This window comes from Anolis carolinensis, unplaced genomic scaffold (assembly GCF_035594765.1).
Source record: "Anolis carolinensis isolate JA03-04 unplaced genomic scaffold, rAnoCar3.1.pri scaffold_95, whole genome shotgun sequence".
In the NCBI taxonomy this organism is placed as follows: domain Eukaryota; kingdom Metazoa; phylum Chordata; class Lepidosauria; order Squamata; family Dactyloidae; genus Anolis; species Anolis carolinensis.
Window position 1 is genome coordinate 23,889 of NW_026943904.1, and position 23,856 is coordinate 47,744.

Consider the following 23,856-nt stretch of genomic DNA (forward strand, 5'->3'; position numbering starts at 1 on the left):
TGTATATATATATACACATACTGATGATGATGATGATGAGTATCTGGGCTCAATGTGATGGAATCCTGGGAGACGTAGCATTACAAGGTCTTCGGCCTTCTTGGCACAAGGATGCAAACTACAACTCCCTGGATACCCCAGCATTGAGCCATTGCTAGAGTCCAAGTGGGGTCAAACCGCATTAATTCCACAGTGTAGACACACTTAGGGAGTGCCCAGGGATCCCTGGCGTTGACTCACAGAAAAATGTGTCATGTAGTTTACCAAAGGTGAGAGAGCAAGAGTGTGTGATAATGGCTGGTAAATATTGAGCCTTGGCAAATAATGACGGAGCCGGAAAGGAATGGATGACATTCCTTGCATCTAGGTTTGAATCCACATCATACAGGTGTCATGGAACCCAGTTACAGGGCTTTGGTAATTCAGCCCTGCAACTGGGAGTCATAACATAAACAAGCACCTGGCAGAAGAAGATAGAATACGCCTGGGAACTGGGAACCGAAAGTGTAAACAATTATAATTGGTTTAGTGTGTGAAAATGTGTGAAAATGGTAGTAATGTGATATTGGAGGTGGGGCTTGATGATGATATTTACGTGTGGTGTTACGTAGCATCAAAAGTTATAAAAATAGTTGTATGTAAACATTAAGTCATTCTTGACTTTTCCAAAGTCATGTATTCTTCAATAAAGATTGTGTTTGAGAGCAGCTATCTTTGATCTGCGTTCAGACTGATCCTTTGGAGTGAGCAGGACAATTAAGTCAAGAATCCAGTTCTCACCCTCCTGCAATTTTGCAGTGAAGTGAAAATGAGCAGGGAAGGAGATCAAAGCCATGACGGAACAAAGGGGCCTCCGCTGGGAGCTCGGCCGTTGGCAGGAGAGACATTGCAAGCCATAGCTTCCTCTACGGGGTACCCCAAGCCGGACGGCGTGACCCAGAGGATTCCCAGAGGGGGAAGAGGCGCTCCGGCGGCGGCAGAAACCAGTTGGGGATCTGGAGGAAGCATGCCGGAGACCGTGGCCCTGCGGCTATCCATCCTGGAAACTCATTTATCCAGGCTGTCGGATACCGTGGGGAGAATAGTGCCAATATTGGAAGAGAATCTCCAAAAAGAGCACACCGAGAGAGAGCCAAGCAAAGGAGATGATTGGAGCCAGAGGGGACAGCGAGCTTCAACGCAGAGTCCCGCGGTGGCAAGGGACGAGGAATATTGGCAAGAGCTTGAGTTCCGGGACAGAATGGCGCGCGAAGTGGAGCGCCAGCAAACTCTGGGAAGTCTGAGGCCGCCAACCCCAACAGAACTCCCAACCCTCCGAATGGGAATCGGAGTAGAAAGACCACTGGGGCCAGGGATCGGGTCCAGTGGATTAGCAGATGAATGCGGAGAGCAGCAGGAGATCCAGGAAGAGGAGGAGGATGTGCCATACGACGAGGAAAGGCGAGATGCGGGGGCTACAACGAGGCCAATATGCGGATGGGGTGAAGGGCCGACAGCGGCGGCAGGATTTCGGGAGCCGCGCGGAATGACCACCGGAGTGGGGCGCGGCGTATTCCAAGGGGCCATCCAAGGAAACCCGATGCAACCCTTCCCCATGCCTCCCAGACAACACCCACGGGCCGCTGAATGGATGCCAAGAAGGGAAGATCTCAAGCTAGAATACGGAGGGGAATCAGATGAACTGAACTTTTTTCTAATTAGCATCAGAGGATACATGGAAGACAACGCACACACATTTCCCTCCGAAGCAAGCAGGGTTCGAGCCATCGGCAACACACTAAAGCGAGGAGCGGCCAGCTGGTATGTGCAATTACATGCCAGACGCGACCCATGCCTGAGGTCGGTGCCCCGCTTCCTCGCCGCACTGGAAAACCGGTTCAGAGACCGGCTAGAGCAATTGAGGGCTCGAGACCAGCTGAAAGGAATAAAACAGAGGGACAAAACGGTGCCCGAGTACGCAGAGGAATTCCTCCACCTCGCGGAAAGGGTCCCGGAGTGGTCTGAAGTGACCAAAGTGGAATTATTTAAAGAGGGACTACGCCCCGAGATTTTCAGCTGGGCAGCGCACAGAGACGACCCCGAAACGCTACAGGGATGGATTCAACTAGCGGGGCGCGTTGAATCCACCCTGGCCCAAGTAAAGCGCTTCAGGAGCAGCGGCGGCCAGCAAAGACCGGTGGCGAGAGGTCGAGGAGAGACGAGGAAGCAGGAAAGACCCGGAGGGAGGCCGGGGATTCCCTCCAGAGGAGATGACAACAAACCTAAACTGGGATGCTTTGTGTGTGGGAAGACGGGCCATCGAGCGGCAGAATGCTGGGCCCGGAAGGGGGAGCCGCCAAAACCCTCAAAGCCCAAACCTGCATCCGGGAGGCGTGCGGAGGAGGAGGTGCGAGCCCCAGAACCCTCAGAAAAATTGGTGAGTCGGGACAAACGCATGATAGTAGTGCCAATTTGCCTCTCGGGGCTGGAGAATCGGGCCACCTGCAAGGCATTTGTGGATTGTGGTTGTTCCAGGAATATTATAACTCCGGAATTAGCAGGAGCGTTGAAATGCCAGCAGATGGCGCTTGACTCCCCAATTGCGTTTTCTCAGCTAGACGGCTCAGTTGCAACTGGGGAAGTATCTACCAAGGAAATACGGGAGGTCCCATGTAAGATAGGCAAATGGGAAGGAAGAATATCCTTTGTGATAGCCCCTATTGCCACATACCATGTAATATTAGGGATACCATGGCTTGAGCAAGCAAATCCTGAAGTAGATTGGAGAGGAAAGAGTCTAGCATTTAAAGAACAGCAGACACAATGGGAGATAAGCAAGATTGCAGAAGAGGAGGACGAGGGAGATGAAGAAGGTGAAATAGACCCACAGCTGTTGCCACCTGAATACAGAGACTTTGTGGATGTGTTCAATCAGAAAGAGGCAAGTAAATTACCCCCCAAAAGGAATGTAGAAGTAGAAATTGAAATAACCCCAGGAGCAAACTTACCAAAGCCAAAAGTGTATCCCATGTCTGTGCAGGAAAAGGAGGAATTGAGGAAATACATTGATAAAAACCTGGCGCGAGGCTTCATTAAGCCATCCAATTCCCCTCTCGGGGCCCCAGTGTTATTCAGGAGAAAGAAAGACAACTCCCTAAGATTGTGCATTGATTATCGAAATTTAAATGCAATTACTAAGGACAATAAATACCCTATGCCCTTAGTAAAGGATTTAATCACCGTATTGAAGAAAGGGAGCATATTTACTAAACTTGATTTAATTGAAGCATATCATAAATTACGGATCAAACCGGAGGATACTTGGAAAACTGCATTTTCCTGCGCATTCGGCCATTTTGAATATAAAATTTTGCCTTTCGGTTTAAAAAATGGAGGCGGCTGCTTTATGCAGCTTATAAATGAAATACTACACCCGTTATTGTACAGAGGGGTATTCATATTCCTTGATGATATCTTGATTGTATCTGAAGATAAGGAAAAGCACGTAAAATTGGTCCGGGAAGTGTTGCAGAAACTAAGAGAAGCAAAGCTGTACGCAAAACTGTCCAAATGTGAATTTAATAAAACTCAAATTGACTTTCTGGGGTATCGGATATCTCCAGAAGGGTTAGCTATGGATCCAGCTAAAGTATCAGATGTAAAAGAATGGGGAGTGCCACAAACAAGGAGGCAATTGCAATCGTTTCTGGGTTTTGCAAATTTTTACAGATCCTTCATAAAAGGCTTCGCGCAAATAACTGCACCCCTTACTGAACTTTTAAAAACAAAAGGGAAAGGAGAGACAGCAAAAGTAAAAGCTCCGGGCGCCAAACTAAGTTGGACGCCAGAATGCCAAAAGGCATTTGAAACCCTAAAAGAATGCTTCACAGAGGGACCCATTCTAAAACACCCCGATATCAGGAGCCCGTTCATAATCCATTGCGATGCATCAGACTGTGCGTATGGGGCAGTACTATTGCAAAAGGATCAAAATGGGAACTTAAAACCCTGTGGATATTTGTCCCGGAAGTTCAGCGAAGCTGAAAAATGTTGGCCGATATGGGAAAAAGAGGCACTAGCCATACTAAAAGCCTTAGAATGCTGGCGGCACTTTCTCGAAGGAAGCGGAATCCCATTTGAAATTTGGTCTGACCATAAGAACCTCCAGTATCTAAAGTCTCCTCGAAAATTGTCCCCCAAACAGATTAGATGGGCACAATACTTCAGCAGGTTCGATTTCCAATTAAAGTTTTTTCAAGGGAAGCAGAATGTCTTGGCAGATGCCCTTTCACGCATGCCTCAACACGAAGGAATAACCGCAGCAAAAGAGGGAACAATATTCTCTGATAAACAATGGGGCTTAGCTGTCAGGACCAGAGCACAAACCCAAAAAGAGAACACTGCTATGGTTGAACTCGGCGGGGAAGATAATTGGGGAAACGAACTGAAACAGTCTTATGAAGGAGACCAGTGGATCACATCCAATGCAGAACAGGGGGAGCAAAAGGGAGGATTTTGGTTTGTGAACAAGAAACTGTATATCCCAGCAACATTAAGGATCAAGATTTTGCATCGTTTTCACAACAACCAGAGCGCTGGTCATACAGGAATTACAAAAACAACAAAAGCAATAGCAAAACATTGCTGGTGGCCAGGGATGAGGAAGGACATAAAGAACCATGTGGTTCAATGTGATGATTGTGCCAGAAATAAATCGAGAGGAGGGAAACCAATGGGATTATTACAAACAGTAGCAGAGCCTACCAGACCTTGGGAATGTGTAGCTATGGACTTTGTGGGGGAACTACCAGTTAGCAAAGGACATCGTTATATTTGGACGGTATTAGACCTGTTTTCTAAACAGGCCCACTTTATAGCACTGCCGAAACTACCATCAGCCGAGAAACTAGCTGAATTGTACATAAACCACATTTACAAACTGCATGGATGTCCCAGTAGAGTAGTCAGTGACAGAGGAGTACAATTCACAGCGAAATTTTGGGAAAAATTCTTGGAAATGCTAGGAGCAGAAAGGAGTTTAAGTTCTGCTTTTCACCCCATGACAAATGGGGCGGTAGAACGTACTCAGCAGACACTTGGGCAGTTCCTTCGAATGTACTCTAACATGAGACAAAATGACTGGTCTCGGTGGTTGGCTTTTGCAGAACTAGCTTTTAATTCGACTATACATTCAGCAACAAACAAAACCCCCTTTGAAGTAGTTTACGGGTATGAAATACAGCCTCTGCCCCAGCTGCCAAGATGGGCAGAGAATGAGGGAACGGAAGGGGGGAAATGGAAAACACAAATGATGGAATGCTGGAGTCAAGTGACTGCATCCTTAAAGGAAGCACATAAAAAGTATAAAGTGTTCGCAGATAGGAAGAGGGTGGAAGGTGATAAATTGGAGAAAGGAGATTTAGTGTGGTTAAGTACCCAAAACATCAAACTGGGGCTACCTTCGAAAAAATTGGGCCCTAAATATATTGGACCATTTAGAATACAGGGTGTTATCAATGAAGTGACTTTCCAGTTGGCATTGCCAAAAAGTTTAGGGAAAATACACCCTGTTTTCCATCGTAGCTTACTGAAAAAATATATGGGTACTTTGGACAAAATGGACACATAGAATTATTGTTTTATTTCAGATTTGTGACGAAGAAAGAACCGAAGAGGAGGGCGAAGAAAAGGAGGGCACCATGTCATGGAACCCAGTTACAGGGCTTTGGTAATTCAGCCCTGCAACTGGGAGTCATAACATAAACAAGCACCTGGCAGAAGAAGATAGAATACGCCTGGGAACTGGGAACCGAAAGTGTAAACAATTATAATTGGTTTAGTGTGTGAAAATGTGTGAAAATGGTAGTAATGTGATATTGGAGGTGGGGCTTGATGATGATATTTACGTGTGGTGTTACGTAGCATCAAAAGTTATAAAAATAGTTGTATGTAAACATTAAGTCATTCTTGACTTTTCCAAAGTCATGTATTCTTCAATAAAGATTGTGTTTGAGAGCAGCTATCTTTGATCTGCGTTCAGACTGATCCTTTGGAGTGAGCAGGACAACAGGATTGTGGGATTTGTAGTTTGGCAAAGGTCCTGAGCCTTATCTGCTGGAGAGCGATGTTGCCTCCCTAAACTATTACTCCCAGGATGCGATAGCATTATTTAGCTAAAGTGGTGCTAAACTGCATTGATTCTGGAGTGTGGCTGCAAAGGCTTAAAGACCTTGGAAAACTACAAATCCTAGGACTCCATCACACTGAGTCCCAGCAAAACTGCTTTGATTCTGGAATGTGGATGTAAAGACTAAATACCTTGGAAAACTACAAATCCTAGGATTCCATCACACTGAGTCCCAGCAGTTAAAGTGATGCCAAACTGCATTGATTCTGGAATGTGGATTCAAAAAATACCTTGGAAAACTACAAATCCTAGGACTCCATCACACTGAGTCCCAGCAGTTAAAGTGATGCTAAACTGCATTGATTCTGGAATGTGGCTGCAAAAAATACCTCGGAAAACTACAAATCCTAGGATTCCATCACACTTTTGTCATTTTGTCTTTCCCAAACTAATAGAGCAGGACATGGTGGGGTTTGTAGTGCAATGCATCTGGAAACTCAAGACAGGTAAGGTTGTTTTCAAGCATGATATCTCACAGCTGATATACAAAGTTTTCTCTGATCTGCATTTCTCCTTGCCACAATACCAATATACAAGCTATTCACTCACAGTACAATTGCAATGGATTGTCCAGATTGGAAGCAATAATTAAGACATAAGGTGTCTATTCCAGTTAGAAAACACTGATCCACTAAAATATTGAAGAGAAACAGTAAAATTTTGTACTTCCCTTAATTAGAGAGTGAATAATAATAATAATAATAATAATAATAATAATAATAATAATACTCCCAAATCCAGACTGACAAAGTTCTGGATCACAACACACCAGACATCATAGTTGTCAAAAGAAAAAAGGTTTGGATCATTGATGTCTCCATCCCAGGTGACAGTCACATTGATGAAAAACAACAGGAAAAACTCAGCCGCTATCAGGACCTCAAGACTGAACTTCATAGACTCTGGCAGAAACCAGTGCAGGTGGTCTCAGTGGTGATGGGCACATTGGGTGCCATGCCAAAAGATCTCAGCCGGCATTTGGAAACAATAGACATTGACAAAATCACGATCTGCCAACTGCAAAAGGCCACCCTACTGGGATCTGCACGCATCATCCAAAAATACATCACACAGTCCTAGACACTTGGGAAGTGTTCGACTTATGATTTTGTGATACGAAATCCAGCATATCTATTGTGTTTGCTGTGTCATACAATAATAATAATAATAATAATAATAATAATAATAATAATAATAATAATAATTTTGTATCGCTTTTCTCCCTAAATGGGACCCAAAGCAGCTCACAAACATTATAAAAACAATACAAAATCAACACTCTCAGGATAAGTAGAAAGTTTTCTACACTACAGAATGATGCTCCCCCACCCCATAAAAACTATTTGCAAATATTAATATTATTAATAATACAACCTATATTTTGCAACCCAGGACCTGAGAGCAGATTAGCACACAGACCTGTTGTTCCCAGATTTGTGTCTGTGATGCTCAGGCATGCCGTTTTGTTCCAGGATTTAGAAGCCCACAAGGTGGACTCCATGGGAAGTCCATCAGAAATTCTGACAGCTTTCTAAAAAAATATATATTTTGAATACACGGATGCGAATATGTGCATCATTTGTACGAGTTTTGTTCCTAGGTTAAAGATGTCAGTTCCTTGTTGATTCTATCATAGAAACCTAGAGAAAGTTGACTGCAGGGCAAAAACTTTGTTGTGGCAACAGAGACATCTCCATCCACCCATTTATCAAAGTTTGTGACATAGTTTTTGCAGCGTAATCAACTTTCCCCATGTGTTTACAACAGAAACAATGAGTAACCAATATTTATAATCTGGGAACATCACCCCATTCATCCAGGCACAAATACACCACCAAAACTGTCCTCACAGATCTCTCATTCAGAAGTTCATGGTGTGATAGCAGGCCAAATTTAGTATTACCTCAACATAAAGGAACTTAGCTAGAACTATGTAAACTTGAATGATACGCAGTTTTTTTTAAAAGAAATAGACTATTTATTAATACATTCCTCCTTCACATTGTACATTGATTCCAAAGTAACTGGAGTATCACCCAAAAAGGGGTGAAATCCATGTAATGAATGTTGCAAAACTGCTCAGATGTAATTGTGTGCTCATTGAATGAATTGCATACAGTCTGAATAATAAACAGTTATAATACCAATTAGCAAATACATATGCTCATTTTAATGCAAAAAAAAAGATGAAACACAATTTCTGAGTTGCCTGTTTAATGTTTGTGTTACTCACTGTATTTCTTTTCTTCCTCTGTTACTATTAATCTGTCTGCTTCATTACCATACAAAAAAGAGAAGGATAAAAATGAAAATATCTAACTAGTTTCCAAAATTTTACATAAAATGAAATCCAAAGAATTTATTGCTGGGAATATCACAACTGAAATGTTCGCAGAAGCCAATAATGACATTGTAACACCATGGGCACAGTTTAGCCTGGCACTTAAATTTGATTTCAGTGTCTACAAATCTTTAGTAGTTAATGCAAAAGACATCAAAACCCAATAGAATCTAATCTAAGATGGGAAAAGGCTGAGCTAATAAAACCTATTGTGTGCCTTAATGGGGATGCACTGTTGAGAAACAATAACTACAGCCATCTTAACATCGTTTGAACATTATTGAATTTGTGTTTCCTATCTTAAAAGCCCTTATAAAAATGTCAATGCATTTGCTTCATTCAAATCCATATGTAAGAGTTTAATTTACGTTGCTGATAACAATCAGGCTCTATCAACACCATGTACTGTAATTCTGTAATGTAGATAACTCCTTTATTATAAGAGATTCCATTTTCTATAAGAGATACAGTATCAGATGCTGTTCACAAAGCCTGCAGTGTGCCAACTTGCCATTTTATGGGAATCAACTGATCATCACCTCTTTCTTTTCCCTTAAGAGATCAGTCAGTGTTTTAAGATTTGAGAATATATGCTCCTAATTCAATTCATGGCAAGAAATGTAATAATTAAGCTTAGGTAAAAATTTCCAGTATATATTTTGCATCTGTATTTTTATTTCATATAAATATAGCAACACACACACACATTCATACACACACAGAGAGAAAAAATGTAGAAATGTTAGACTGAGGATCTAAGCAAAGTGGATTTGTTCCCTAAATTCACACATTCTTCCAAAGTGCTGGTTCATATTTCAAATCCTTTCTGGATGCATATTTAGAGTCTGATCCACCATTTAGATATGTCTACCTATTAGCAATGGATTTCATAATAAAACATGCATTTATTGACATATTGGAACTGATAGGTCCAACTAGAAGTCTCCAGAATGTTTCATATTTGGAGAGAAAAATATAAACATTCTGGGAATTCTTCCTAATTATCTGAGTAAAATCCAGGAAAATCTCACTATGCCAAAGGTGTTTAAGCATTTAATTGTTCTGTTTGGCTGAACCAAGATGTATGCTCTTGAGCTGCAATTCTAAACTTGTTTGTGAATGAAACAAAACCAACCTTGAAATGAAGGAAATAATCAAAGTCCAAGCTTCCTTAGCTTGGAATACAAACTCCAGTAACCTGTAATGTTCAGCTTTGATTCTAAAAAAGTCCCTTCTTTTTTTCTAGCTCCTGTCAGTTATTCAACTAACTCATTCAGTTTCCTAATGGAATCCTGTTTCTGATAGAGATAGTGTATAGTGTGTGTGTATGGATAGATCTAGTTGGATCTTTTAATAGTTAAAATATTTTTGTAGGATACAACAGAAATGTGCATCCATTGGCTTTTGAGATGTTTTGGACATCAACTACCTAGTGAGAGTTGTGATAGTTGTAGACCAAAATATCTGGAGTACCAAAGTTCTCTAATCATAATGTAGAATATAGGGGTAATGCACCCTAAATTGGGAACAGTCCTCTGTAAGATGTACTTTAAATTGCATGCAAAGGATGAATGACAGAAAAGTGGAAATATGGAAGCAGTTGGAATCATCCGGTGTGGTGAGCATGGAGGCAGGGTGGGTGTTCTGAGAGTTCTCAGAACACCAGTACCTTCAGGTGGCTTTGAAGAGTGATAGCTCTGTTTCCATAGGTTGATTGACACCAGAGGAAAGCCAAGCCTAAAGAGTCTCACTCCTGCTAGTCAGGTGGGAGGTTTTCCTGAGACTAAGTGGTAGAGAGAGATCAAGGCAAGGCAGCCACTGAAGGAGATCCTGGACAAAGATCCAGGGCTTACAGCCATCCTTCAACCATTTTTAAATTCAAGAAAGAAAGAAGGTCAAGCAAATGTAAGTCCTACTAGTGATCATTTCTTTTTGGCACCTTTTTAAACAAAAGATAGATGTCATAGGAGCCATAGAGCTCCTCTGCAAAATTCCTAGAGTGCCCGGATGTATGGAGAGGCTTAGCAGAAGTGGCGACAAGAAAGGATGGAAGTTTAGAAAGAGCAGACAATTCTAAGAAAATCCCAGAGGGGCAAGAAGAAAGGGCAGACGTCCTAAAGAGAGGGGCGGAAGAAGCTGCCAAGGGAGAGGCGTGATGAGGGATGGAAGATGAGTGTAGACAAGCAGTGACGACTGGAGAAGATAAAGCGATACTGGGGACTAAGGGGGGGGGGGAAAGGTGGAGGACAGTAAAGGGATAGTGACAAGTGTGGAGACACAAGCGGAGAGACGGAGAGACTGCAGTGACTCAGAATTGGTGGGGAGAGAGCAGAGGCAAGTGACTGACAGGCTATTGAGAAGTTCATAGAGAAGATTGAAAAAGCAAGACTGATTTGGGAAATAGAATCAATTTGGTTCTTTCTTTCTTTATTATATATTTTCTCTTTTGCTGGTTTTTTACTTTTGATATCTTTATTACCCCCTGCATTGTAGAAGACAATTGGGATATTCGATGTGACTTTATTTTTTTAAACTCTTCTTATTGTCATCATTAGTATTTTAACTTTTTTGGCATTACTTCGAGATACGTCAAGAAGGGACAGAAACGTTTGGTACAGATGATCTGATTTATAATTAATTCATTTTTTAAAATTTATGTATTGACTGACAAAAGGAATATTTTACTAGTAATTACCCAAATTGAGAATGAAGGGGAATGAAAGAGGGGAATGAACATTTGATGTAAATGGAACATGTCTTTTTTGTTTTGTTTGTTTTGAAATAATCGAAGGAATTAAGGATATATTTGATAAGAACAATACTGGAACTATAGAAATTACAAATTGATTCTTAATTTGAACAGGAATTTACTGAAACCATTGAAAATTAATTCAGAATAAAATTCACACATAGTATTTCTCTCTCTCTCTCTCTCTTTTTTTTTACAGGAAAGAGCCTTTTCAAATAGGAGACAGCAATATATTTGTTTAAAAACATTATGTGCCAATTTCCCACAGAATAACTCTCTAACTGCAAAGAATTTTCAAAAACTATGCAGTTTCCAGACACTTTCTTGCAGTGGGAAGATAATTGCTAAAATTAGTTCTTGCTCATTTTGGGGATGAAATTAATGAGGAATTCCATTCGTAGTTTTGATTTTTAGCCCTTTCCTGTACCTTTGCACAACTGAAACCTTTGCACAACGAAAGCAAAACCACTCCAGAGAACATGGAATTAGACTTTTTGATGACAGGTTGAAAAGTGGACACTACTACCTGGACCAAGTCACACGCTCAGTATTTACCTGGAAGGCTTTTTCCCACAATAGTTCTTTGAAAAGGGGATGCTTCCATAAGCACAAGGCAGCTTTTGAGTAGCAGAAGCTGGGGCGGGATAATGTTTTCCATGGAAGGTCATCATCCATGCTGCCTTCCCAGCTTGTATTTCGGGCTTCCGAGCAAAGAAGGGGCACGACGTACTGAAGCTGCAAAAGAGCGGGCTGCTTAACACACAGATCTAAAAAGCGATGGCTAAAAATGCTCATCAAAGGAGGAAACATAGTTTTGGCATCAACTATATTCCATTCCAGCCCTGCATTTGCTGTAAGAATCCCTGCTGTCTTTAAAAAATAGTATCTTCCATCCCTTCTCTTTTATCCAACTCAGCTAAATAATAATAATAATAATAATAATAATAATAATAATAATAATAATAATTTCATCTAAAAATACATCACACAGTCCTAAATGCTTGGGAAGTGTTCGACTTGTGATTTTGTGATACGAAATCCAGCATATCTATCTTGTTTGCTGTGTCATACAATAAAATAATAATAGAGGAAATAAAAATAAAAATAGAGGAAAGAAGAAGAAGAAGAAGAAATAAAACAATAAGAATTATTATTATATATTATATTATTATTATTATATTATTATATATATTGGAGTCATGGTGGCTCAATGGGTTAAACCCTTGTGCCGGTTGAACTGCTGACCTGAAGGTTTGCGGTTCAAATCTGCAAGATGGTGTGAGCTCCTGTCTGTCAGCTCTAGCTTGTGGGGACATGAGAAGCCTCCCAGCAGGATGATATATACACCCCACTTGCCTAGTTTCCAACAGACCTCACAACCTCTGAGGATAGCCTGCCATAGACGTGGGTGAAATGTCAGGAGAAAATGCTTCTGGAATGTGGTTATACAGCCTGGAAAACTCACAGCAACCCAGTGATTTTAGCCATGGAAGCCTTCAACAACAAAAAGTTACCTTTTTCACAAAACCAGGATGAAGCACGGAGCATAAGGAGTCATGGGGAAGGGAGCCAAACTTGCAGAGAAAGTAAGAAAGTGCCACAACACAAAACCTGTGGGTAAAGAAGGGAAAAGGGTTATTTCTCTGAAGTTGTATCAGGCCCCTTGCAGATATTTCATTTAAGCCCAAGACAAGAGGTCTGCGTTTTAGAAATGACTGGGATATTATCCAGACAAAAAAGAAGTTTACTTCATGCAGAAGGTGGCAGACTGTCCTGCCTGGCAATCCAAAAAGTAATCCCAGAGTTCGGATACAGAAAGGCCTCTCGTGGAAGCACAGGAAGGGTCCAGCGAAGAGCAGAGGTCGATGGCTGGGATGGACGCTTTGGCTTCGTTCAAGTGGATCGCAAAGACAGCCAAGCCCATGATGTGAGCGTCCCTGAGAGAAGAGCCCTACAATGGTGGCGGGGTATAAATAAATATTATTATTATTATTATTATTATTATTATTATTATTATTATTATTATTAATTCCAGTGCTATGATCCTAAGGTTCTATGAGAGGTTGGTGGCGGGGTATAAATAAAATTATTATTATTATTATTATTTTATTATGACACAGCAAACAAGATAGATATGCTGGATTTCGTATCACAAAATCACAAGTTGAACACTTCCCAAGTGTCTAGGACTTTGTGATGTATTTTCGGATGATGCGAGCAGATCCCAGCAGGGTGGCCTTTTGCAGCTGGCAGATCGTAATTTTGTCAATGTTGTTATTATTATTATTATTATTATTATTATTATTATTATTATTATTATTGTTTATTCCATTGATATGATCCTAAGGTTCTATGAGAGGCTGGTGGAGGGGTATAAATAAAGTTATTATTATTATTGAATTCCAATACTATGATCTTAAGGTTCTATGAGAGGCTGGTGGTGGGGTATAAATAAAGTTATTATTATTATTATTTCCAATAATTTGATCCTAAGGTTCTATGAGAGGCTGGTGGCGGGGTATACATAAAGTTATTATTATTATTATTATTATTATTATTATTATTATTATTATTTATTCCAATACTATGATCCTAAAATTCTATACGAGGCTGGTGGCAGGGTATAAATGAAGTATTATTATTATTAGTAGTAGTAGTAGTAGCAGTATTGTTATTATTAATTCCAATGCTATGATCCTAAGGTTCTATGAGAGGCTGGTGGTGGAGTATAAATAAAGTTATTATTATTATTATTTATTCCAATACTATGATCCTAAGGTTCTATGAGAGACAAGTAGCAGGGTATAAATTTATTATTATTATTATTATTATTATTATTATTATTATTATTATTATTTATTCCAATGCTATCATTCTAAGGTTCTATGAGAAGTTGGTGGCGGGGTATAAATAAATAATAATAATAATAATAATAATAATAATAATAATAATTATTATTATTATTATTATTATTTATTCCAATGCTATCATTCTAAGGTTCTATGAGAAGTTGGTGGCGGGGTATAAATATTATTATTATTATTATTATTATTATTATTATTATTGTTATTATTATTATTTATTCCAATGCTACAATCCTAAGGTTCTATGAGAGGCTGGATGGCCATCTGTTGGGAAGGCTTTGATTGTGTCTTCCTTCCTGGCAGAAGGGGGAAGGATTGAGTGGCCATTCTTCTGACACAGAATCCAAATCAATGTAAGAGCCCCATGAAAACCAACCTGATGGTGAATAAGTTGGCAAAGGCGGCTCAGCAAGGAGGGCAGGGCCCGGCGGTGTCTGCAAAGCATTTTGGCAAAGAGAGAGGCCCAGGAGCCCTGCCTGCAAGGAAACACAAAGGAACGGGCACATGGAGGATTTTGCCATGTTTTCCCAACCACATGCGGACATCATGTGTGATTTTACCTCTCTGGTGGCAGGAAGTACGACGCAGACATGACATTCTTGCAAAACGCCGTCAGCAGAAGATCCACAGCCTGAAACAGAGAAAGAGAATAAATGAAAGAGAAACAGACAGAAAGAGAAAAAGAGCCTCTCACTTCTAGGCCAAGGATTTGCAAGAATGCTCAATAAGGAGTTTATCACTACTAACCAAAACTACATTTTATGATTTTTAATAAATTCAATAAAATGTATTATTATTTTATTGTATGACACAGCAAACAAGATAGACATGCTGGATTTCATATCACAAAATCACAAGTCTAACACTTCTCAAGCGTTTAGGACTGTTTGATGTATTTTTGGATGATGCGCGCAGATCCCAGTAAGGTGGCCTTTTGCAGTCGGCAGATCGTAATTTGGTCAATGTCTATTGTTTCCAAATGCCGGCTGAGATCTTTTGGCACGGCACCCAGTGTGCCCATCACCACCGGGACCACCTGCACTGGTTTCTGCCAGAGTCTTTGAAGTTCAATCTGGAGGTCCTGATCACGGCTGAGTTTTTCCTGTTGTTTTTCGTCAATGCGACTGTCACCTGGGATGGCGACATCAATGATCCAAACCTTGTTCTTTTCCACAACTGTGATGTCTGGTGTCTTGTGTTCCAGAACTTTGTCAGTCTGGATTCGGAAGTTATTATTATTATCGTTATAGAAATTAGAGAACTCCCATTTCTTTAATGTGGCCATTCCAAACAATCAAGCCCCTCATATCTGAAGGCACCGACTGGAACTTTAAAGTCTTGATTTCTTGCACAGACAGTGTGCAAAACCATGGATCAAAATGGCTCTTACAGCCCCGAAATCAACATTCCTATAGACGTAAGTGTCCAGCCCCCAGTGGCGCAGCGGATTAAACCACAGAGCTGTTGATCGAAAGGTCGCAGGTTCTAATCCGGGGTGCAAGGTGAGCTCCCGTTGTTAGCCCCAGCTCCTGCCAACATGCAAATGTGAGTAGAGCAATAGGTACCGCTCCAGCGGGAAGGTAACGGCACACGAGAGATAAAGCAGGGCATAAATAAATACAACAACAACAAAACAACAAATAATAATAATAATAATAATAATAATAATAATAATAATAATTCACCTCTTGATGCTGTTGTGGGACTTCAGGAACAGAAAGATCCAAGCAGATCCTAACGTCCACAGAATCTGCTTCCTCCTGGTCGTTGGTGGGTCCCAGGACACCCGCCAGTGCCTCCGAGACACGAGCCATCTGAACCGGAAGCTCTGCAACGAAGAATCATGAAGTTGGAAGGGACCCCCAAAGGCCATCCAGTCCAACCCCCTTCTGCCATAACGCAGGATACAATCAAAGCCCTCCCGCTGACAGATTATCATCCAGTTTGACAGGCATCAAAGAAGGAGCCCCCATTGAGTGGCAGGCATCCTCAGAGGTTGTGAGTTCTGTTGGAAACTAGACAAGTGGGGTTCATATCTGTGGAACATCCAGGGTGGGAGAAATAACTTTGGTCTGTTTGAGGCAAGTGTGAATGTTGTGTTTAGAATTGAATGGCCTTGCAGCTTCAAAGCCTGGCTGCTTCCTACTTGGGGGAATAATAATAATAATAATAATAATAATAATAATAATAATAATAACAACTTTATTTTTGTATGCCGCCTCCATCTCCCCACAGGGGACTCAGACCGGCTCACATGGGGACAAGCCCAATCAATCACATTATCATCATAAGATCAACAGTTAAACAACAAACATCATAATAAAACAATTTAAACAGGCCATAGTTTTAAAAAACATTATTGAAAATGCAAAATATTAAAAGAAGAACTGATCATGGATATGATGGGACACAGCACTTCAGCCAACCCAGCTCCATGGGCCTAAATCTAATCCAACCCATTGTATGTAGTAAACATAATGAGTTTTTTTTCCTGTGCCTAGATATCTATAACACACATTTTAAACAGATGACCTTCCTTGACTTAAAAAGCCACGGGACTAAATAAAATTCATGCCTTTTCAACGTTATGTATTGTTTAGAAAATAAATTATCTAAGAGAACTCCATGAAAACATTTGTTGGGAGGTGTGATGGTTTCCTGTCTGGAATTCCGCTGTCTTGTAACACCAACAAAGGATTCACCCAGGCAGGAAGCAGCCAGGCTTTGAAGCTGCAAGACTATTCAATGCTAACCAAGCCGGCCAATGGCAACATTCACACCTGCCTCAAACAGACAAGAGTTCTTTCTCCCACCCTGGATATTATTCCACGGATATATAAACCCCACTGGCATAGTTTGCAACAGACCCCACAACCACTGAGGATGCCTGCCATAGATGTGGGCGAAACGTCAGGAGAGAGTGCTTCTGGAACATGGCCATATAATTTATTTATTTATTTACAGTATTTATATTCCGCCCTTTTCACCCCGAAGGGGACTCAGGGCGGATCACATCTATATATATAAAAGAGTGATGGCATCACGGCGACCCACAAAACAACAAAACTACAGGCCCCCCCAACCTCGAAATTTGACAACACAACCCATCATCCACGCCTCTAGGTTGATACAACAAAAAGAAAAGAAAAATAAAGTCCTAGAGAGAGAGGAATAATTGCTTTTATCCAATTGCTGCCAGTTAGAAGGCTAAGTTCCTCCAACTTGGTCTCCTAGCAACCCAATAAAAAATAATAAAAAACACTAAAAATTAATACAATAAAATACTATAATAACAGAAAATAACTAAAAATGATACAAGAAAATAATAAAATATAATACATAAAATATAACTTACAATAAAATTAATAAAAAATTGCAAATAACGTCAAATAAAAATTACACAACAATTTTTAACCAATACCACCATCACTTTGCCACAGCAACGCGTGGCCGGGCACAGCTAGTTACACATATAAGGCAAACATTCAATGCCTTAACATAGAACAAAGACAGAGACAAACACAGGCTCCGAGCTGGCCTCGAACTCATGACCTCTTGGTCAGAGTGATTTGTTGCAGCTGGCTGCTCACCAGCCTGTGCCACAGTCCGGAAAGCTCATAGAAACCCAGTGGTTCCGGCCATGAAAGAATTCAACAACACATTGGATTAAAGAACATGTTTAAGCTTCAAAAAGTATTCCCGACAGATCTGCCTGCCTTCCAGACCCAACCGTCCCTGCAACCCGCATACCCTCCTGCTTTTCTTGATCCGCAATCAACTCTCGGAGTATCTCAAGCTCAGCTGTGAGCAGTTCCAAAGGCTCTTTCAAATCGCTCGTCTCCATTTCGACCGATCCATCTGCGGGGGAAAAAGGAGAGACGTTATTGGACTACAATTCCCAGAATCCCTCACCACTGTCTTCTGGGAGAGCATGATGATTGATGGGAGGAGGACCACTTTTAGGAACGTCAAATACAATGGGATCAATTTACAAACCACGAATGGATGGACAACCATTTGGGGATCAGAGGATAATTTTAGAAAACTCCCAACCCTCAGCAGATCTCAGTTTGTCAGGGGCAAGTGTGAATGTTGCAATTGGCTACCTTGATGAGCACTGAATAGCCTTGCAGCTTCAAAACCTGCCTGCTTCCTGCCTGGGGGAGTCCTTGGTTGGGAGGTGTGAGCTGGCCCTGAGTGTTTTTAAGGTATTCACATGCCTACTATTACACACCTGTCACACCTGAGATAGGTAAAACCATGCTGATTTGAAAGTGTTATTTCTTGTTTATGTGTGCGGTACCTACTTTGAAAATATTTGTTCTACTCCAGAAACTTTGTTTTTGTGGTGGCCACAAACTATGTTGAATTAGTTGAGACTCTTATCAGATATTCATTGAAAAACTAGAGCAAAACGTGTTATAGCAGGATGTCCCTCAAAAACAAAGTTTTTGTAGTTTAATCCATATTTTTCATGTTTTATGATAGAACCAATTAGGAAATGACATTCATAATCCAGGAACAAAAATCATGTTACATAGTATTATTGTTCAATAAATAATTCTTTAAAATATTTGAACAGTATTGTACTTGCTGTAATTTATGAGCTCCCTGAGTCCCAGTTTTGGGAGGGTGAGTTTATTTTTCACTATAGAAATTATACAAGCAGCACTACACCAGTAGAAGGTAAAGGTTTCCCCTGGTGTTTTAATATGTTCTTAATATGATTATTATTTCATTTTTGTTATGTTTAGTATTTGATTTTAATAGCTATGTCTGTATTTTGATGTTTTTGTATGTTTTGTTGTTTTATCCGGGCTTGGTCCCATGTAAGCCGCCCCGAGTCCCTTCGGGGAGATGGAGGCGGGGTATAAAAATAAATTATTATTATTATTATTATTATTATTTGGTTCACAAACAGCGCCATATGCTGAACAAACAAGTAACAGCCGCTGTACTACAAATGACTGTTTCAGGAAGGAATTCCCCTGGATTTTTGTTTTTTAGTGTTGTTCTTTATTTACTGTACTGATTACTGTTCTTTCTCCCACCCTGGACGTCATTCCGTAGATATATAAAACCCACTTGCCTAGTTTCCTACAAACCTCACAACCTCTGAGGATGCCTGCCGCAGATGTGGGTGAAACAACAGGAGAGAATCCTTCCGGAACATGGCCAGAAAGCGACCGATAGAAATTTGATAATGACTAGGGGTCAGTCGATGCCGCTCACCTTGTAAGAGCTTCTCTTTTGCAACTCGGCATTCTTCGATATATGTTTTGTACGCATTTGGAGGAATCTTTTCAGCCCTGTTTTAGAAGGATTGAGGCCATAATAACATCATGAGGTTGTACTGTCAATAGAGACTGAAACAATCCATTGAGATCATGACAAACTTGGATAAGTTCAAGAAAATTATTAATTTCCCTTCTTACCTTCTGAGGGATTCTATCAAAGCCATGCGGGGATCTGGTCTTTCCGGAAGCTGCAATGTTTAAATAAATGTTTAAATATCACAAATTATTAAACACAAATTATTAACAGAGTGTTTGTATCTGTGCCAATTTTTTTCAGTGTTTATACATACACATATATATATATCTTCTATCTATATAAATAAAAACTAGCTGTGCCCGGCCACGCGTTGCTGTGGTATTGTCTGGTGGTGTTGGTGAGAAATTGTTGAGGTAGTGGTGGTATTGAATGTCTGTTGTAAGGCTGTCTTTATGTTTAGTATGCACACTGAAGTGGATTATATGGCAGTGTGGAGTCAAGATAATCCAGTTCAAAGCAGACAATATAAGATTCTAAATGGGTTATATAGCTGTGTGGAAGGGCCTTGAGTCTACACTGCCATATAATCTAGTTAAAATCTGATAATCTGTGGAAGAGGCCTAAGTGAGGCCTAACTGTGCCTGTCCCCTGGGCTGGGTAGGTTGCTAGGAGACCAAGTGAGCGGAGCTTAGCCTTCTAACTGGCAGCAATTGGATAAAAACAATTATTCCTCTCCCTCTAATTAGGACTTTATTTTTCTTTTCTTTTTGTTGTATCAACCTAGAGGCATGGATGAGGGGTTGTGCTGTCAGTTTTCGAGGTTGGGGGGCTTGTAGTTTTGTCCGCTGCCCTGATGCCATCACTCTTTTATATATATAGATGTAATGTCCGTTTGTGAGGGACCTCATATCTTCCAAACTACGAAATTTGGACACAACGTACTATTCAAACTGGAGAGTGTTTTAAGGTATTCACATACCCACTATTACACACCTAACACACCTGAGACAGGTAAAACCATGCTTTGGTTCACAAACAGCGCCACCTGCTGGACAAACAAGTTCTATAACACTATACTATAATATTATTAGTAATATTACATGTAATATATATACAGTAGAGCAGGGGTCCTCAAACTTTTGAAGCAGAGGGCCTTCAGACTGTTGTGGGGTCCGAATTATCATTTGAAAAAAAATGCAAATTCCTATGCATACTGCACATGTCTTATTTGTAGTGAAACAACAACAACAACAACGAAAGAACAATGCAATATTTAAAAATGAAAACAATTTTAACCAACATAAACCTATCAGGATTTCAATGGAAAGTGTGGGTCTGCCACTGGCCAATAAAATAGTCAAGTTAATTAGGATTGTTGCTGTTGTTGTGTGCCTTCAAGTCATTTCAGACTTTGGCCGAGCCTAAGTCTAAAATTAATTATTTATTTACTGCATTTATTTACTACATTTATATCCCACCCTTCTCATCCCGAAGGGGACTCAGAGCAGGTATATGTACATATAATATATTATATTATTAGCATAGCACAATATTAGCATTATATAATTCTATATTGAACTATACCACTATACTATTATATGTTATGTAATATATAGCATATGATTAATATTATTATATGGTATTATTATTTGTATTATATTGTATAACATAATATTATTATCAATATTATATGTATATACAATATATTATAACATTAAAACTAATACAAAAATATTATATTATAAAACTGAGGGCGGGGGCCAGGTAAATGACCTTGAAGGGCCGCATCCGGCCCCCGGGCCTTAGTTTGGGGACCCCTGCAATAGAGTCTCACTTATCCAACATAAACGGGCCAGCAGAACATTGGATAAGCAAAAATGTTGGATAATAAGGAGGGATTAAGAAAAAGGCCCATTAAACATAAAATTACATTATTTTACAAATTAAGCACCAAAACATCATGTTTTACAACAAATTGTCAGAAAAAGCAGTTCAATTCCCAGTAATGTTATGTAGTAATTACTGTATTTACAAATTTAGCACCAAAACATTGCAACATTTACTATAAAAACATTGACTAGTAAAAGGCAGACTGCCTTGGATAATACAGAACCTTGGATAAGTGAGACTCTACTGTATATATATATATATATATATACACACAATTATAATAGTTATCAATATTATTATCAATATTATATGTATATACAATATATAATATTATTAGTATAGCATAATATTGATATTATATATTATATTGTTATATTGACACAGGAGACATGGTGTCTATATATATATCTATATCTATATCCATCTTCTATATATAATATATATATTATCTCCATCCATCCATCCATCCATCTATATTTACACTCAGGGGCAATCTTTAGAATTCTGCAGTTTATATCTAGACATGTCATAAAAATATGTAAAATAATCATTTATATGAAACGCATATAGGTGAGTTTAAAATCCACCTAACTCTATAAATTTTTAAAAGAGGATATTTCTCACTTGAAAATTTAAAGAAACCATAATAAGAATACTAACCAGACGCGGCACAAGCAAAGCGGGAAGAAAACGCGTTGCATAGTAGGACTGCCTGAAAATACTGAAACAAGAAAGCGGATGGAAGCAAATGGGTTGAAGAGAATAAAATAATATAATGAAGAGCGACACCACTGAGAAGAGAGGCTTACCTGGCTTCCATGACACTCGCTGGGATCCTCCCCGTGTTTTCAAATATCTGCACAGCCTTTTCGACATCCTGAAGGGCCTGGCATTGAGGCTGATCCACAAAGAGAACAGAAGAGAGAGCATGTCTTTGACTGTCAAGCAACACAACTTCCCTTGTTCCAATTAATTAATAACAACCTGTCCAGGTGGCTTTGAGATACCTGGACGGCTTCCTTTGGGGAAGATAAATCCTCATAGAGGCCCATGTCTTCTATGGAAACCTGGGAACGAGAAGCACAGCTTGAGGATGGACCCAGAGTGCAAGGTGACCACTCAACAAAAGAGAACTTCCATCAGAATGCAGGTAAAATGTATTGGTATAGAGTGAAATTGTGCTTAGAGTTAAAAGCTGTGTGTGTGTAATCTAGAAGCGAAAAGGTTAAATGCACGAAGTGGAAATAAAATTGCTAGAGTGTAACTTTTGAGAAGTTTCCGGTTAGCCGGACGTACGTTTAGAGATAAGAATGGAGTGTTCACTCCTGCAGCGTGCTCCGATGTAGTCTGGTTATTGTCCAGTCTGCTATGTAAATAAGCTGTACATACTGCAATAAAGTTTGAGAGTTTGGGAGAAAGTACCTTTTGTGGACTACACAATCCACAGAATTCATTGGCCATACTAGATGGAGATTCTGGGGACTACAGTCCAGGACCTGGAACAAGGCTTATAAGTACCAGACTGGTGGCCAATGCCTTCTCTCTCTTTTTTTTTTTTTAACTTAATGCATTATATGTATTTTTGGAGGATGTCACCGTTAATAAGTTCTGGGTAAATTATACATAGTTATAACCAATTTCAGAATATCCAAATGTAAAAAAAAAAGTCAAATATACACAAGTGAATCTCAGAAAATCACATTTAAATCTCGCAAAGTATTATTCTAACTTCTAGAGCAGGGGTCCTCAAACTTTTTAAGTAGGGGGCCGGTCCACAATCCTTCAGACTGTTGAGGGGCCGAATTATCATTTGAAAAAGAAATACGAACAAATCCTTATGCACACTGCACATGTCTTATTTGTAGTGCAAAACAACAGCAATGAAAGAACAATAAAATATTTAAAAATGAAAACAATATTAACCAACATAAACCTATCAGGATTTCAATGGGAAGTGTGGGCCTGCTTCTGGCCAATGAGATAGTCAAGTTAATTAGGATTGTTGTTGTTGTGTGCTTTCAAGTCATTTCAGACTTTGGGCGAGCCTAAGTCTAAAATTATTTATTTATTCATTTCCTACATTTATATCCCGCCCTTCTCACCCCGAAGGGGATTCAGAGCAGCTGTATGTACATACAATATATTATATTATTAGCATAGCACAATATTAGCATTATATATTACTATATTGAACTATACCACTATACCGTAATATTATATGTAATATATAACATGTAATTAATATTATTATATGGTATTATTATTAGTATTACATTGTATAACATGATAATATTATAAATATCATATGTATATATAATATATTATATTATTAAAACTGATATAAAATATTATATTATAAACTAGCTGTGCCCGGCCACGCGTTGCTGTGGCAAAGTGGTGGTGGTATTGGTTAAAAGTTGTTGTGGAATTTTTATTTGACGTTATTTGTATTTTTTAAATTAATTGTATTGTAACTTATCTTTTTTGTTTATTATATTTTGTTATTTTGTTGTATTGTTTTTAGTTATTTTGTTATAGTATTTTATTGTATTAATTTTTTTAGTGTTTTTTA

General features: G+C 39.5%; 1 protein-coding gene across 1 annotated transcript in view; it reads right to left on the reverse strand.

Annotated features, from left to right (window-relative positions):
- Positions 1-23,856, reverse strand: part of LOC103282244 (Fanconi anemia group A protein) — a 36,308-nt gene that overhangs the window by 2,856 nt on the left and 9,596 nt on the right. Inside the window, exons 7-18 of the mRNA XM_062967068.1 lie at positions 22,292-22,351; positions 22,094-22,182; positions 21,945-22,005; positions 19,556-19,605; positions 19,353-19,429; positions 17,871-17,978; positions 15,806-15,948; positions 14,681-14,751; positions 14,497-14,596; positions 13,005-13,207; positions 12,771-12,867; positions 11,812-11,991 (exon numbers count right to left, since the gene is read on the reverse strand). Of these exons, the coding sequence (XP_062823138.1) occupies positions 11,812-11,991; positions 12,771-12,867; positions 13,005-13,207; positions 14,497-14,596; positions 14,681-14,751; positions 15,806-15,948; positions 17,871-17,978; positions 19,353-19,429; positions 19,556-19,605; positions 21,945-22,005; positions 22,094-22,182; positions 22,292-22,351 (1,239 nt within the window). The remainder of the gene's footprint in view (positions 1-11,811; positions 11,992-12,770; positions 12,868-13,004; positions 13,208-14,496; positions 14,597-14,680; positions 14,752-15,805; positions 15,949-17,870; positions 17,979-19,352; positions 19,430-19,555; positions 19,606-21,944; positions 22,006-22,093; positions 22,183-22,291; positions 22,352-23,856) is intronic.